This window comes from Gadus chalcogrammus, chromosome 5 (assembly GCF_026213295.1).
Source record: "Gadus chalcogrammus isolate NIFS_2021 chromosome 5, NIFS_Gcha_1.0, whole genome shotgun sequence".
NCBI lineage: Eukaryota > Metazoa > Chordata > Actinopteri > Gadiformes > Gadidae > Gadus > Gadus chalcogrammus.
In genome coordinates, this window is record NC_079416.1 from 20,572,575 (window position 1) to 20,588,903 (window position 16,329).

Sequence of the window (16,329 nt, forward strand, 5' to 3'; positions counted from 1 at the left end):
TTGCTAATAAACTACAGTATCGAACATATGACCTGGTTGGGTTTCCGTACCATCCAACATGCAACTGTCAAAGTCACTACAACTGGATCAGTTGGACCAACCCGATCCGTCCTCAGACCCATCATAATCCTGGAATGCGGATTACTCATTTCGTAACGGTCATGCCCGTCTCAAAAAGTGACTCACTCTCGGTTGTTGTTCTGACCTGCCATATTTAGTATGAGTGACACAATCGAGATGAACCATAATATCGCCATACGGCTTCTGTCGTCCCCGCCTCCCTGAACACACGTGATCAGCTGACCGCGGTCACATGACACGGAAGAAAGTCTCGGAAGTACGCGTCAGAGAGGAAACTTCTCCGCTACTCCGCGATGTAAACATGACCATGCCTCCGACGTGCAGCGGGCTGTTGTGTTTATCTCTGCTCCTGGGGAAGAGCCTCCTCGTTTCGTCCGTGCAAGTTGTTACCTCAGGTCAGCAGAACATCAGTCTGAACGGTAAATGGACTCTGGAGAACTCCAACGGATCCCTGTCGTTGCCTGCAGAGGTCCCGGGCTGCGTGCATACGGCCCTGCTGAAGCAGGGGTACATACAGGTGGGAGCGTCCAAGGCATGCGGTTACACATTGGGTTGCACACGCATAACTGTCTGCAGCTATGAGGGATTGTAGACGGTTCTTCTTAGTGCGTAAGGGCTGTGCACTCCGTACTGCTGAAACCAGTTTTTTTGCAAACTTATTGCGAACAATTTATTTTAACCAATAAGCTGTCAGATGAATCCTAGCGATTGTTTTCCCCGAAGTAATCTCTAGCATTGTTCAAGTAAAGTTCTCCCTCTATACCCGTTTGTGGAAATTGAGAAACTGAGAAATGTACAGTGAAAGTCAGCGCAAATGACCGAACACATTTATAACTTCATCATATTAGAAATTACATTGAAATGAAATCCTGAATATGTTTTCAGAGGATTGCTGCTCAGGTTTCCCCTGGCTCTGGCCCCGGCCCGGCCACAATTCGTTAGATTTTACTGTACAATTTTGGATAAAATTTAGGGGAAAATCTGTTTTGTCTCAGCGTTGGAAGACCTAATGAAAAGCACTCTACAAGTCAGGTGTTTGATTATTATTAACCTCTGCATGGTAATGCTGTGCATGGGGACGAGTACATGTATTCATTCATATGTATATTCAGGGGCGGGGTTAAACTATGGGCTGGCAGGCCCTCATTGGGCCCCAGGTGCCGCCCTCTATTTTCATTGGCTCTGAGCAATATCAATCACACTATTGTGTGTATGAGCAACTGAACTTTACAATCGTGTCACAAATCATCCTTTAGTCCTGTTGCCCTGTCCTCAGTCTCCCTCCCTCTTCCACCCTATCGGAGTGGCGGCCTGCAGCGGGCGCACCATCGTCACCATGGTTACGCCCACCACGTGTAATCCTTCATGTGTCCCTTTTGACCCAGGACCCTTACTACCGGTTCAACGATGTGGCCTACGGCTGGATCGCGTTGGACAACTGGACGTACACATCCACGTTCACTGTGCCTTCCGACATGAGGTCAGAAGCACTGCTTACCCTTCTTATTTGAAGTTATTGAAAACATTGATCAATTTGGTATTCTGCCTGCCTTTTTTTGTTGATGGCTGCGCTTTTTATTATCGTTTCTTTAATGACGAACAGAGCCAAGCAGAGAGTGATGCTGGTCTTTGAGGGCATCGACACCATATCTACAGTGTCTCTAAACGGAGCCGCTGTCGGCAGGACAGACAACATGTTCCTGCAATACGTACGTTGGGTGAATTCACACGATCCACACGAAGCAGTTCACAGTCAACACTAGAGGCAGAGTAACACATCACAGGTTAATGTTGTGGGTGTTTCAGATGGTCAATCTTGACAGTTGCTCTGACCATCATCATTCGAGTGGGGGCTGTTTCTAAAGTTTAGTTTTTAGGGTTTAGCTACTATTTAAGTCATAAACACAACCAACATGGTCATTTTTTTAGATTATCAACATAGTCAACTAATTGTCATCACATCGTCCTCCAGTGCAACAGTTTTCCTCACATCTAACACATTATAGGTGTGTTTTGTTTGTTTGTGTTCTCCTGTTAGAACTTAAACAAATCAATCTGTAAAACCAGGATGACTCAGATGAACCAGGTGTATTTTCTGTCTTCCTTATAAGGCTTAAAGGTGTGGTGTGTACAATGTTGTGGCATTCTGGGAAACAGACTGGGCAGAGATAGAATAGAATATGGAAGTAATATCAATCAAAGTATGTTTCAATTAGTGTATATATATTCCCATGAAAATCATAAAAAAATTCTACAAACTCACCACTAGAGGCCGCTAAAGCTTACACACTGCACCTTTAAACAAGCAGATAACGGCTGTAAAACCGAGACTCTGTGTCTGTTGCTCAGGACTTCAGCGTGGGGGCCCTGTTGACGGAGGGGGACAACGTGCTGACGGTTAGCCTGGCGTCGCCGGTGCGCTACGCCGCCCAGCGCAGCGAGGCGCACTCCTACAGGGTGCCTCCTGACTGCCCCCCAGAGGTCCAGCAGGGGCAGTGCCACGTCAACTACATCAGGAAGGTGGGCAGGAGGAGGAGGAGGAGGAGGTTGCTATGGTTACTTGTGTGTGTGTGTGTGTGTCTGTTACCCGGGTCTTACCAGCAGGATGCTGAAGGATTCCATCTGAACTCCCATAACGCATTTTAAGGTTATTCATCTAATATAATTTAATCCAGGCGAATCTGGTCCGATGAAATCGGATCTAATCCAATCGACACGTGCTAATCTCGATCCAGGAGCAGAGCTCCTTCGGTTGGGACTGGGGCCCCTCCTTCCCCACCGCAGGGCTCTGGAAGGGGGTCCGCCTGGAGGCCTACGACGTCCTCCGTGTGGTCCACCTCGCTACCGTCCCCGTCTACAGTACGTAGCATAATGTAGCATAGCATTGCCCTCTACAGTTTGTAGCATAGCATTGTTCTCTACATACATCGTTATAGCGCTCAAAGTGCTTTACAACATCGCCTGACATTCACCCATTCACGCGCACATTCACATACCGACGGCGGAGTCAACCAGGAAAGGGCAACAGCCGGCTCGCGAGAGCAGCTATGGTGAGGTGTCTTGCTCAGGGACACCTCGACACTCTGGGGATCGAACCAGCAGCCTTCCCTGTTACCAACCAACCCGCTTTACCTACTGAGCCACTCGCGTGACTCAGTAGCACAAGTTCTAAACGAGATGTGCATCATATTCCCAATGTTAATCATCATGTTAATATTGATGATAATGTGTCTCTCTATCTATCTGTGCCCCTCCATGGGTCCAGACCAGACCAGCTCTGGGTGGAGGCTGCAGGTGGAGCTCCAGGTGGAGGTGGTGGCGGAGGTGACCCGCGGCCAGCTCACCCTCTCCCTCCCTGGGCTGGACACACAGCAGACCTTCCCTGTGCGGTTCCTCCCTGGGAGGACCAGGAACACGTACACACTGCACGTCACCACGGTACGCCAGTCCGAGCACCGCGGAAACACACTGCACACAAACACTGGTGTGTTGTGGGTCTGTTGTGTTGTGTTTCTGTTTTGCTGGGGTCTGTTATGTTGTGGTTCTGTTGTGTTGTGGGTCTGTTGTGCTGGATCTGGTGTGTCCTGGGTCTGCTGTGTTGTGGGTTTTTTGTGTTGTGTCTGTTTTGTTGTTGGCTCTTAACCAAAGGAATGTTCAGCATGGAGGCTAAACCAGTTTCTTACTCCCCTGACGGGTCCTATGCTGGTTGTTTTGCAGAGCGGACCGGTGGAGCTGTGGTGGCCCAGCGGCCACGGGGACCAGCCCTCCTACCCCCTCACCCTTCAGGGGGTCCTGGGGCCGGGGCTGAACTTCACCGCAGACACCAAGGTTCTCCGCCGCCTCGTCTGTATTTACATGTTAAAGGTCCCATATTAAACCGCCAGGTGTGAGTGTGATTAGCCGTTACAATCCGTTTTGAAAATGTGCAGCGTCCGACGTCAAAGGTGGGCGTGTCCGCCTAGATGTGTGCCGGATAGACGAGCAACGTTTGCTTCGGTCCAGCGGGTAGGCTGGTAGACCGATCGATCCAGCACACCTCCAGGTGGACGCGCCCACCTGTGACGTCAGAAGCTGCACATTTTCAAAACGGCTTGCAACGGCTAATCACACTCACACCTGGTTGCATAATATGTCTCCTTTAATGTCCATGGGAGGAACGTGACCCGCGGCAGCATAACGTCTCAGGTCCGCGTTCGTGTTCCTCGGCAGAATAGCGAAGCTCCTCTGGCGTTTCAGCTTCTATCTATAGTACTTATATTTATGGTTCTTACTACTACTTTCTGTATCGGGCCCCCCTTTCCCTCCGCCCTGGAGTTATGTCGTATGTGCTATAGAATATACAGTGAAAAGACTCGAGGCTCAATTGTTCAGAGTTCACCTAGACTCTGCATGACTCTTATTGTATGTTGTACGTCGTGGCACTTAAAAACAGTACTTGTAGCATCTTATCCTAGCCATCTTTGTTGTGTAAGGGGAATGGGTTAACCTAACAATTGTTAGTGCTTGGTTCTATGAACATCCTAACTGTACCGACCGCGATATATTGTTTCCCTTTCTTCTGACAAATGTACTTATTGTAAGTCGCTTTGGGTAAAAGCGTGTGCTAAATGCCCTAAATGTAAATGATTATGGTTTGCTATTTCATTGGGGTCGCAATCAAATAAAAAAATGGAGCCTTTCCTTTCTTTGTTCGTCTGCAGGTGTATTTCCGCACAGTGGAGCTGGTCCAAGAACCGGTCCCGGGTTCCCCCGGCCTCAGCTTCTACTTCCGGGTCAATGGGAAGGCGGTTTTCATGAAGGGGTCGAACTGGATCCCAACACACTCCTTCCAGGACCTGGTCTCCCCTGCTGGGTGAGAACAACCTGGAAGTCTAGACTTTGTTTTGGATGGGAGAGAGTTCTAGGTCTCTCGTTGGGTGGGAAAGGTTCTAGTCTTCTTATTGGGCAAGAGAGTTCTAGAAGTGTTGTATGGGAAAAGGTTCTGGACTTCCTATTAGACGGGAGTTCTAGAACTGTCGGTTCAGAAAGGGTTCTAGAATATATATTGGGTGAGAGTTCTAGAACTGCTGTGTGTTGAGAGAGAGAAAAGAAAAATCCATCCAGTAATTGTTTCAATCTGTCCACACTTTAGCCACCATATTCAAACACAAAATGTAAACAAGTTTACAGGAATGTTCACTAGTTTGCCCCCAGGGTAATCACTAGGGTTATCCTAAAGAGAGACAAAAATCACAAAGGACATTCCTCAGGCAGAGATCACAAATGGCATTCCTCAGGCGGTCAAAAAACAGTCACATTTCCCAAGTATTTCTGACTCATATACTTTTACCGGGTTTGACGCAGGCCTCTTATGAAATGGCTCGTCATTTGACGGCAGGAGCCCGTATTCACGAGCGGCGTGGAAGTGTGTTGTGTTTGAGCTGAGTCACGCTGACGCCACTCCTCTGTGTGTTCTGCAGCGTCCGGTCTCTGCTTGAGTCGGCGGTGGCGGCCAACATGAACGCTCTGAGGGTGTGGGGAGGGGGCGTGTACCAGCAGGACCTGTTCTACAGCCTCTGTGATGAGCTGGGTGTCATGGTAACCCGCCAGCTGTGAGCCGTCGCCACTACTGTCACTGTGTGTGTGTGTGTGTGTGTGTGTGTGTGTGTGTGTGTGTGTGTGTGTGTGTGTGTGTGTGTGTGTGTGTGTGTGTGTGTGTGTGTGTGTGTGTGTGTGTGTGTGTGTGTGTGTGTGTGTGTGAAACTCTCCCCTTAAGCGTACCTTAAACACATGTTCCACCTGTTATTGTCTCCAGTGCTGGGCTGAGCCATGACGGTCTGATTCTTTATTGTATTGGTCCGGTACGCCTGTTGCCATGGTAACGTCCTGTCACGTTGTTCTCCCCAGGTCTGGCAGGACTTCATGTTCGCCTGCGCCCTCTACCCCACGGAGGAGGACTTCATGGACAGCGTCCGCGAGGAGGTCCGCCAACAGGTCACCAGCTGCCCCTTACCCTCAACTCGTTACCCTTAACTCGTTACCCTTAACTCATCATCTCATCTCCTTAGCCTCAAATCACCATCTCATCCCTTTAACCTTAACTCATCATCTCATCGCCTTACCCTTAACTCATCATCTCATCGTATTAGCCTTAACTCATCATCTCATCTCGGTACCCTTAACTCATCATCTCATCTCCTTACCCTTAACTCATCATCTCATCTCTTTACCCTTAACTCATCATCTCATCTCTTTACCCTTAACTCATCATCTCATCTCGGTACCCTTAACTCATCATCTCATCTCGGTACCCTTAACTCATCATCTCATCTCTTTACCCTTAACTCATCATCTCATCTCTTTACCCTTAACTCATCATCTCATCTCTTTACCCTTAACTCATCATCTCATCTCGGTACCCTTAACTCATCATCTCATCTCTTTACCCTTAACTCATCATCTCATCTCCTTACCCTTAACTCATCATCTCATCTCTTTACCCTTAACTCATCATCTCATCTCCTTACCCTTAACTCATCATCTCAGTGTGTGTGTGTGTGTGTGTGTGTGTGTGTGTGTGTGTGTGTGTGTGTGTGTGTGTGTGTGTGTGTGTGTGTGTGTGTGTGTGTGTGTGTGTGTGTGTGTGTGTGTGTGTGTGTGCGCGCGCGCGTGCGTGTGTCCTCCCCAGGTGAGGCGTCTGAAGTCCCACCCCTCAGTGGTGCTGTGGAGTGGGAACAACGAGAACGAGGTCGCCCTGGCAACCAACTGGTTCGGGATCCCGGGGCCCGAGAGGCCCCTGTACGTCAAGGACTACGTGAAGCTGTACGTGGACAACATCAGGGCCCTCGTCCTGGAGGTGAGGACACGCCCTCTGGCTTGGGGATAGCTGGGAGTTGTAGTTTGTGGACGATGGGGGTTTTGTAGTTTACAGGTGGTTAGGCTGTTGACATTTCAGGATGGTTTGGGGTTTGTAGTTTGTGGATAGCTAGGGTTTGTAGTTTGCTGATGGTTGGGGTTTTGTCGTTTTTGGTTCTTCAGAGTGTCTGTGGATGGTTAGGGTTTGGAGATAGCAGGGAGTTGTAGTTTGTGGACGATGAGGGTTTGGTAGTTTGTGGAAGGTTTGGCTTTAGTCGTTTGTGGATGGTTAGGATTTGTAGTTTGTGGATGGTTGGGTTTTTTAGTTTGTAGATAGCTAGGTGTTGTAGTTTGTGGCCGATTGGGGATTTGATGGTTTGGGTTTTTATAGTTTGCAGATGGGTGGGGATGTTTTAGTTTGTGGATGGTTTAGATTTTTAGTTTGCGGATGGTTGGCAAATTAGTAGTTTCAAAGGTTCGCTTTGAAAAAATTATAAAACACATAATAAAATAAAGAATGTACTCCAGAGTCACCTTAATACACCTCCAAATACAAAGGTTCATAAGCTAGCTTGGACGCCTCGAGGCTCCCGCGTGTCAGAGCCCAGATGGCGTCTCCACCCCCTTCCCCTCGGTGTGCTAGGAGGACCAGAGCCGGCCCTTCCTGGCGTCCAGCCCCACCAACGGGCTGGCCTCGGAGCGCCAGGGCTGGGTGGCCGACGACCCCTACGACCCCCGCTACGGGGACACCCACTACTACAGCTACAGCCGGGACTGCTGGGACTGGAGCGCCTTCCCCCGCACGCGCTTCGCCTCCGAGTACGGCTTCCAGTCCTGGCCCTCCTTCTCCACCCTGCAGAAGGTGAGGAGGCTAGGAGGCTAGGAGGCTAGGAGGTGTTCCACCCTGCAGCAGGGGAGGAGGCTAGGAGCTAGGAGGCTAGGAGCTAGGAGGTGTACCTTCTCCACCCTGCAGAAGGTGAGGAGGCTAGGAGGCAAGGAGGTTAGGGGGCTAGGAGGCTAGGAGCTAGGAAGCTAGGAGACTAGCAGACTAGGAGGCTAGGAGCTAGGAGGTTTACCATCTCCACCCTGCAGAAGATGAGGAGGCTAGGAGCTAGGAGGCTAGGAGCTAGGAAGATAGGAGCTAGGAGGTGTTCCTTCTCCACCCTGCGGAAGGTGAGGAGGCTAGGAGACTTGGAGGCTAGGAGGTAGGAGTTGTACCTTGTCCACCCTGCAGAAGGTAAGGAGACTAAACTAGGATCTAGGAGGTGTACCTTCTCCACCCTGCTGAAGGTAAGGAGACTAAACTAGGAGCTAGGAGGTGTACCCTCTCCACCCTGCTGAAGGTAAGGAGACTAAACTAGGAGCCAGGAGGTGTACCTTCTCCACCCTGCTGAAGGTAAGGAGACTAAACTAGGAGCCAGGAGGTGTACCTTCTCCACCCTGCTGAAGGTAAGGAGGCTAAACTAGGATCTAGGAGGTGTACCTTCTCCACCCTGCTGAAGGTAAGGAGGCTAAACTAGGATCTAGGAGGTGTACCTTCTCCACCCTGCTGAAGGTAAGGAGACTAAACTAGGAGCCAGGAGGTGTACCTTCTCCACCCTCTAGATGGACATAGGCTTTTCTTGTCCAATTTCTGTATTGTTTTTCCACTTTTTAGGGCTTTTTATTACTGTTTGGCACAAGAACTGCCCTGTAAATAGAGGATTTGATTCTAGAAAATGATAATAACATAAGACCTCCATGGAGCAGTGCATGAAGATCAAACGGTCGGCCTCCTTTGTGTTTCAACGCGTCCCGGCCCGGTTGGTGGTGCGGCCGCAGGTCTCGGTCCCAGAGGACTGGAGCTGGGACAGCCCGTTCTCCTCCCACCGCCAGCACCACGCCGAGGGGAACCGGCAGATGCTGGAGCAGGCGGGCCTCCGCTACCACCTGCCCAACGCCACCGACCCCCTCAGGAGATACAAACACACGCTGTACATCACGCAGGTACGCCGCCCCCCCCCGAGCCAGGGCTTTGGTTCTGTTGTTGTACTGGGTCACAGACAGACAGACAGACAGACAGACAGACAGACAGACAGACAGACAGACAGACAGACAGACAGACAGACAGACAGACAGACAGACAGACAGACAGACAGACAGACAGACAGACAGACAGACAGACAGACAGACAGACAGACAGACAGACAGACAGACAGACAGACAGACAGACAGACAGACAGACAGACAGACAGACAGACAGACAGACAGACAGACAGACAGACAGACAGACAGACAGACAGACAGACAGACAGACAGACAGACAGACAGACAGACAGACAGACAGACAGACAGACAGACAGACAGACAGACAGACAGACAGACAGACAGACAGACAGACAGACAGACAGACAGACAGACAGACAGACAGACAGACAGACAGACAGACAGACAGACAGACAGACAGACAGACAGACAGACAGACAGACAGACAGACAGACAGACAGACAGACAGACAGACAGACAGACAGACAGACAGACAGACAGACAGACAGACAGACAGACAGACAGACAGACAGACAGACAGACAGACAGACAGACAGACAGACAGACAGACAGACAGACAGACAGACAGACAGACAGACAGACAGACAGACAGACAGACAGACAGACAGACAGACAGACAGACAGACAGACAGACAGACAGACAGACAGACAGACAGACAGACAGACAGACAGACAGACAGACAGACAGACAGACAGACAGACAGACAGACAGACAGACAGACAGACAGACAGACAGACAGACAGACAGACAGACAGACAGACAGACAGACAGACAGACAGACAGACAGACAGACAGACAGACAGACAGACAGACAGACAGACAGACAGACAGACAGACAGACAGACAGACAGACAGACAGACAGACAGACAGACAGACAGACAGACAGACAGACAGACAGACAGACAGACAGACAGACAGACAGACAGACAGACAGACAGACAGACAGACAGACAGACAGACAGACAGACAGACAGACAGACAGACAGACAGACAGACAGACAGACAGACAGACAGACAGACAGACAGACAGACAGACAGACAGACAGACAGACAGACAGACAGACAGACAGACAGACAGACAGACAGACAGACAGACAGACAGACAGACAGACAGACAGACAGACAGACAGACAGACAGACAGACAGACAGACAGACAGACAGACAGACAGACAGACAGACAGACAGACAGACAGACAGACAGACAGACAGACAGACTTAGACAGACAGACAGACAGACAGACTTACACAACCACAGACAGACAGACTTACACAACCACAGACAGACAGACTTACACAACCACAGACAGACAGACTTACACAACCACAGACAGACAGACTTACACAACCACAGACAGACTTACACAACCACAGACAGACTTACACAACCACAGACAGACTTACACAACCACAGACAGACAGACACAACCACAGACAGACTTACACAACCACAGACAGACAGACAGACTTACACAACCACAGACAGACAGACAGACTTACACAACCACAGACAGACAGACAGACTTACACAAACACACTTACAGACACACAGACAGACAGGACTGTTTTAAGAGTAGATGCCACTTATGTGTTATTTTGCTCCCCCCTGTGGGAGAAATTGTGCCTAGCGCTTACCTGAGCACCTTTGTAATTGACACGGTGAGTCGGTGACGCCAGCGACTGTTGAGGGAGGTGTCCTCTACGTGCACGTAAACTTTCCAGTTCCTCACACCCTCTGAAGGAGACTCGGCCATTTTCAATGCAATCAGAAACCCCTTTTGTCCAGCTTTCCATCAAGCATTTGTATCCTATTTTTTTCCACATAATACACATTCTATATTATTACAACCAGCAAAAAGGATTTCCAAGCATGCTAAAGTTCATTGGGTCGACTTTTTTAGATATTTATTTAAATATACCATTGCAATGGTAACGTGCGCCACATCGTTTAAACCGTTTGGTGGTGACACTGCTAGCTTACTAGCGCTAGACGTGTGTCGCTAGGCTAACATGGAGCCCTAGCTTGTGGTGGTGGTGGTAGAGGGGGTGGTGGTGTTGGTGGTAAGCTCACCAGTCTGAGGACCGCTCCTCCAGGTGATGCAGGCCCAGTGCGTCAAGGCCCAGACGGAGTTCTACAGGCGGAGTCGGAGCGAGGTCGTCGGGGGCAAAGGTCACACCATGGGCGCCCTCTACTGGCAGCTCAACGACATCTGGCAGGCCCCCTCTTGGTCCTCCATCGGTACGTCTCCCACCCTTCCGGAATGGTCTCCTCTCCGTCGGGTATAAAGATTCTCAAGTCCAATTTGAGTTGATAAAGCTTCACCACTGCGCATTGTGAAGCTTTAGATTTAGCATTGGCTTAAGCATTGGATCTAGAATTGGATCTAGCATTAGCTTAAGCATTGGATCTAGCATTAGCTTAAGCATTGGATCTAGCATTGGATCTAGCATTGGATCTAGCATTAGCTTAAGCATTGGATCTAGCATTAGCTTAAGCATTGGATCTAGCATTGGATCTAAAATTGGCTTAAGCATTGGATCTAGCATTAGCTTAAGCATTGGATCTAGCATTAGCTTAAGCATTGGATCTAGCATTAGCTTAAGCATTGGATCTAGCATTAGCTTAAGCATTGGATCTAGCATTGGATCTAGAATTGGCTTAAGCATTGGATCTAGCATTGGATCTAGCATTAGCTTAAGCATTGGATCTAGTATTGGATCTAGAATTGGCTTAAGCATTGGATCTAGAATTGGATCTAGCATTGGCTTAAGCATTAGATCTAGAATTGGATTTAGCATTGGATCTAGCATGGGATTTAGCATTGACTTTAGCTAATGCTAAATCCAATGTTTGTTTCTCCCTCAGAGTTCGGGGGCAAGTGGAAGATGCTGCACTACTTTGCCCAGCGGTTCTTCGCTCCGGTTCTGCCAGTGGGGTTCGAGGACGGCGTTTCCATGGTGATCTACGCCGTGTCTGACCTGAGCGTCGACCTCAATCTCACAGCCCAGGTGTGGCCCGTTAATAACCAAACCGTTGGTGGAGAGCTGTTGTTGGTGTATAAACATGGAATAGTAGCAAGCACTAGTATGAACAGACAGTGAGAATGACTACTAGAGATGTAATATAAGTTACGTTTAAGAGTGTTTTTATGCTGTATACCTAAAATAACCTGACAACTTTAGTCATTTAAACTTTCTCTTTAATATATTTTTTCCATCCTCTGCTAAAGGTAAATCATGATTGAAAACAGAAAGGCACTATTTGTATGATAATAATAGTAATATTATAAAAATATATATAAAAGTAGTAATATTAATCCTAACAGACCTAGTGTATCAGGGGGATTTGAACCCTCAACCCTAACATTTAGGGGTCCGGGGTCCAGGTCTCGGTGTTGTCCTGGTCCCGGCCGGACCCCGTGTGCACGCTGAGCTCGCCCGCGACCCTCGTGCGCGGGAACAGTGCCACGCCCATCTTCCGGCAGCCCGTCGACGCCTTGCTCAAGGGCTGTGGAAACTGCACCCGCCGCTCTTGCTTGCTGGCCTTCCACCTGGAGGACAACCACGGGGCCCGGTGGGGCCCCGGAAACCACCACTTCCTCTGCTCGCCGCGAGACGCAGAGGGCATAGAGGCCCCCCACATCACTGTAAGATACTGGGTTTAAGGGCCCCTAACATCAATGTAAGATACTGGGTTTAAGGGCCCCTAACATCACTGTCAGATACTGGGTTTAAGGGCCCCTAACATCACTGTAAGATACTGGGTTTAAGGGCCCCTAACATCACCATAAGATACTGGGTTTAAGGGCCCCTAAAATCACTAAGATACTGGGTTTAAGGGCCCCTAATATCACTAATATACTGGGTTTAAGGGCCCCTAACATCACCATAAGATACTGGGTTTAATGGCCCCTAACATCACTAAGATACTGGGTTTAAGGGCCCCTAACATCACCATAAGATACTGGGTTTAAGGGCCCCTAACATCAATGTAAGATACTGGGTTTAAGGGCCCCTAACATCACTAAGATACTGGGTTTAAGGGCCCCTAACATCACTAAGATACTGGGTTTAAGGGCCCCTAATATCACTAAGATACTGGGTTTAAGGGCCCCTAACATCACTAAGATACTCGGTTTAAGGGCCCCTAATATCACTAATATACTGGGTTTAAGGGCCCCTAACATCACTAAGATACTGGGTTTAATGGCCCCTAACATCACTAAGATACTGGGTTTAAGGGCCCCTAGCATCACCTTAAGATACTGGGTTTAAGGGCCCCTAACATCAATGTAAGATACTGGGTTTAAGGGCCCCTAACATCACTAAGATACTGGGTTTAAGGGCCCCTAACATCACCATAAGATACTGGGTTTAATGGCCCCTAACATCACTAAGATACTGGGTTTAAGGGCCCCTAATATCACTAATATACTGGGTTTAAGGGCCCCTACCATCACCATAAGATACTGGGTTTAATGGCCCCTAATATCACTAAGATACTGGGTTTAAGGGCCCCTCACATTACTAAGATACTGGGTTTAAGGGCCCCTAATATCACTAATATACTGGGTTTAAGGGCCCCTAACATCACCATAAGATACTGGGTTTAATGGCCCCTAATATCACTAAGATACTGGGTTTAAGGGCCCCTAACATCACTAAGATACTGGGTTTAAGGGCCCCTAATATCACTAATATACTGGGTTTAAGGGCCCCTAACATCACCATAAGATACTGGGTTTAATGGCCCCTAACATTACTAAGATACTGGGTTTAAGGGCCCCTAATATCACTAATGTACTGGGTTTAAGGGCCCCTAGCATCACCATAAGATACTGGGTTTAAGGGCCCCTTACATCACAGTAAGATAGCGACACAGAGGCCCCTAACCTAAAGATGGGTCACCCAGACACTCTGCAATCAGGAGTATTTGGTCTTGGTTAAGCATAATTAGGTCTGTTTGAATACACAGGGCCTATGTTTTCATATGAAAGAAATTGCCCCAAATAATGATAATAGTATAAGTAATAAATCTCAATGCAACCCCTAATGCATATTTATATTATATAAATTCAACGGATGGCCTCAGGAGGAATCATAAAGGTGGTAGATGAGATTAAGCAGTCACAGGTCCCTAGATGTTGACGTAATTGTAAACTGTACTTCATAACTGCATGAACCTATTGCTCTAATATAGGTTTTAAAACTTCCGAAATGAAATGCAAAGGGCAACAATTTGAGGGTGATAAAGAGTGTGTTCCGGAAGGGGCCCTTGATAAATGAGGCGTCATAAACTCCAAGCTAGTCTGAGCTTTGAGCTATTTCAGCTAGTCTTGGTGTGTGTGCTTTATGTCACGCACACACTCCTCCGCCCCCCCCCCCCCCCCCCCCCCCCCTGAACACACACACACACACACACACACACACACACACACACACACACACACACACACACACACACACACACACCTACACACACACCTACACACACACACACACACACACACACACACACACACACACTCCTCCCCCCCCCCTCCCAACACACACCCCCCCCCCAAACAGAACAACACAAAACAAAATGGCCACCTGCTAATTTGAGAGGATGTGTGGTTTAATAAAAGTGTTATAATGTAATTATGGAACTTTATAATCGGAACTACTCTGTGTTATAGTGGGGTCAGCGAAGAGTCGATGAAGGCTTGTCTTAGCTTCCTCTCTGAGATAAGATATGGTTTACAGTTTGTTGTTTCCTCGTTGTTTGGTTTTTATCTGACCCTTTAGGACGTTCTCGTTTATATTAAACGTCTCTATTTTTTTTACAACAGAATGTCCGATAACAAATGTCCGTTAATGACCGATAATAAATCCTTTACATTCTCATTGAGGGCATTTAGCAGACGCTTTTATCCAAAGCGACTTACAATAAGCTACATTTGTCAGCAGAATTATATAAACATATCTCCGTCGCTACAGTAAGGATGTTCACAGAACCAAGGGCCCGATCACATGAACGAACCGTTGGAGAACGGAACCAAGGGTGGCACCGAACCGGGCAGCAGTAGCTCAGGAGGTAGAGCGGCTTGGCTGGTAACCGCAAGGTTGCTAGTTCGATCCCCGGCTCCTCCTAGTGTCGAGGTGTCCCTGAGCAAGGCACCTCACCCTAATTGCTCCCGATAAGATGGCTGTCACCCTGCGTGGCTGACACCGCCGTCGGTGTGTGTATGAAGGGTGAAGGTTATGCAATATAATATAGTAAAGCGCTTTGAATAAAAGCACTAGTATATAATGCAGTCCGTTAACATTTACCAGAACCAAGGGCCCATGTTTCTGCTGTTTCCCCCCCAGGCGGAGGTGCGTGGGGACGTGGAGCGAGGCTACACCGTCACCCTGCGCTCCACCTCCGTGGCCCCCTTCGTCTGGCTGGACGCGGGGGACGTCCCCGGGCGCTTCGGCTCCAACGGCTTCCTCATGGCCTCCAGGAGCCAGGAGGTGGGCTTCGTCCCCTGGGGCCCCACCAGCGCGGAGGAACTGGGCCGGGCCCTCACAGTCACCTCGCTGAGGGACGTCTACTGATGTAAAGGGGGGGGGGGGGGGGGCCGAGGCTCTGGGGCCCGACAGGGGGGCCCCAGAAGACCTCCATGGGGGCTGAGAGTGTGTGGGGGGTAGGTCGTCTGGGGCCTCTTCATTTGCACCTGTCAGTCCAGCTGTTGTCCGGTTTTCTTTCAGACTTTGAGGGATTGATGGTGTGTAGAGCGCTCCATGTTTCCGACCACAACAGCCAAAGATCCATGCACTGGATTCAGCCTGGACAAGATTCAGCAGATTTTATAATTATTATTCATCTGTTGGTTCGGCGGAGGAGAGGGCAGACGCAAACTTTGCACTGAATTATTTTCTTTTTATTACATATTTTTTAGTTTCGATTCACTTTTGTAATCTATTGATTTGATGTTTTGATGAATAAAAAGCAAGGATCATTAAAATACTAGCCGCTGTTTGTCCGACTGCATTATTCCTGTTCCACCGCACGGGGGCGCCAAACGCCCGGGATACGCGCGACACTTTTTGTCTCTACTTTCTATTTTTTTTCTCATGTTCCAGCTGTTCAAGAAGTGTCTGCAGGGGACGCGCTTCAGCACAGCGGTGCAAACAAACCTCTTTACAACCACCTATTCTGTGTTGCGCTATAAAGCCCCCCCCAACCCCCTGTGGACGGTCCGATGGGGGTCTGTGACCAGACCACGTTGCACGCCGAGCGAGAAAAAAATCACTCACAAAGAGCCCATTGAGGTGGTGGGGGGGGGAGTAACTGCGACAACATGTAGCTCGCCGGCCACCTCCACACTACAGTCGTCCCTCTTA

The 16,329-nt window shown here is 48.9% G+C and overlaps 1 protein-coding gene across 2 annotated transcripts; it reads left to right on the forward strand.

Moving 5' to 3' along the window:
• Window positions 1–328: 328 nt before the first annotated feature.
• Window positions 329–15,954, forward strand: manba (mannosidase, beta A, lysosomal). Of its 2 annotated transcripts, none has more exons than XM_056590809.1 (17): window positions 329–598; window positions 1,467–1,561; window positions 1,685–1,790; window positions 2,431–2,601; window positions 2,817–2,940; window positions 3,347–3,519; window positions 3,799–3,909; window positions 4,782–4,933; window positions 5,541–5,658; window positions 5,968–6,054; window positions 6,749–6,916; window positions 7,559–7,777; window positions 8,737–8,901; window positions 11,056–11,200; window positions 11,828–11,970; window positions 12,348–12,608; window positions 15,313–15,954. In XM_056590809.1, exons 1-17 carry the CDS (start codon window positions 383–385, stop codon window positions 15,538–15,540), a joined length of 2,682 nt encoding a protein of 893 aa, XP_056446784.1. In that variant the 5' UTR covers window positions 329–382; the 3' UTR covers window positions 15,541–15,954. The 2 variants fall into 2 exon arrangements, with proteins under 2 accessions (XP_056446784.1, XP_056446785.1); XM_056590810.1 differs by having other exon boundaries at window positions 5,968–6,042; window positions 15,313–15,548.
• Window positions 15,955–16,329: the final 375 nt, after the last annotated feature.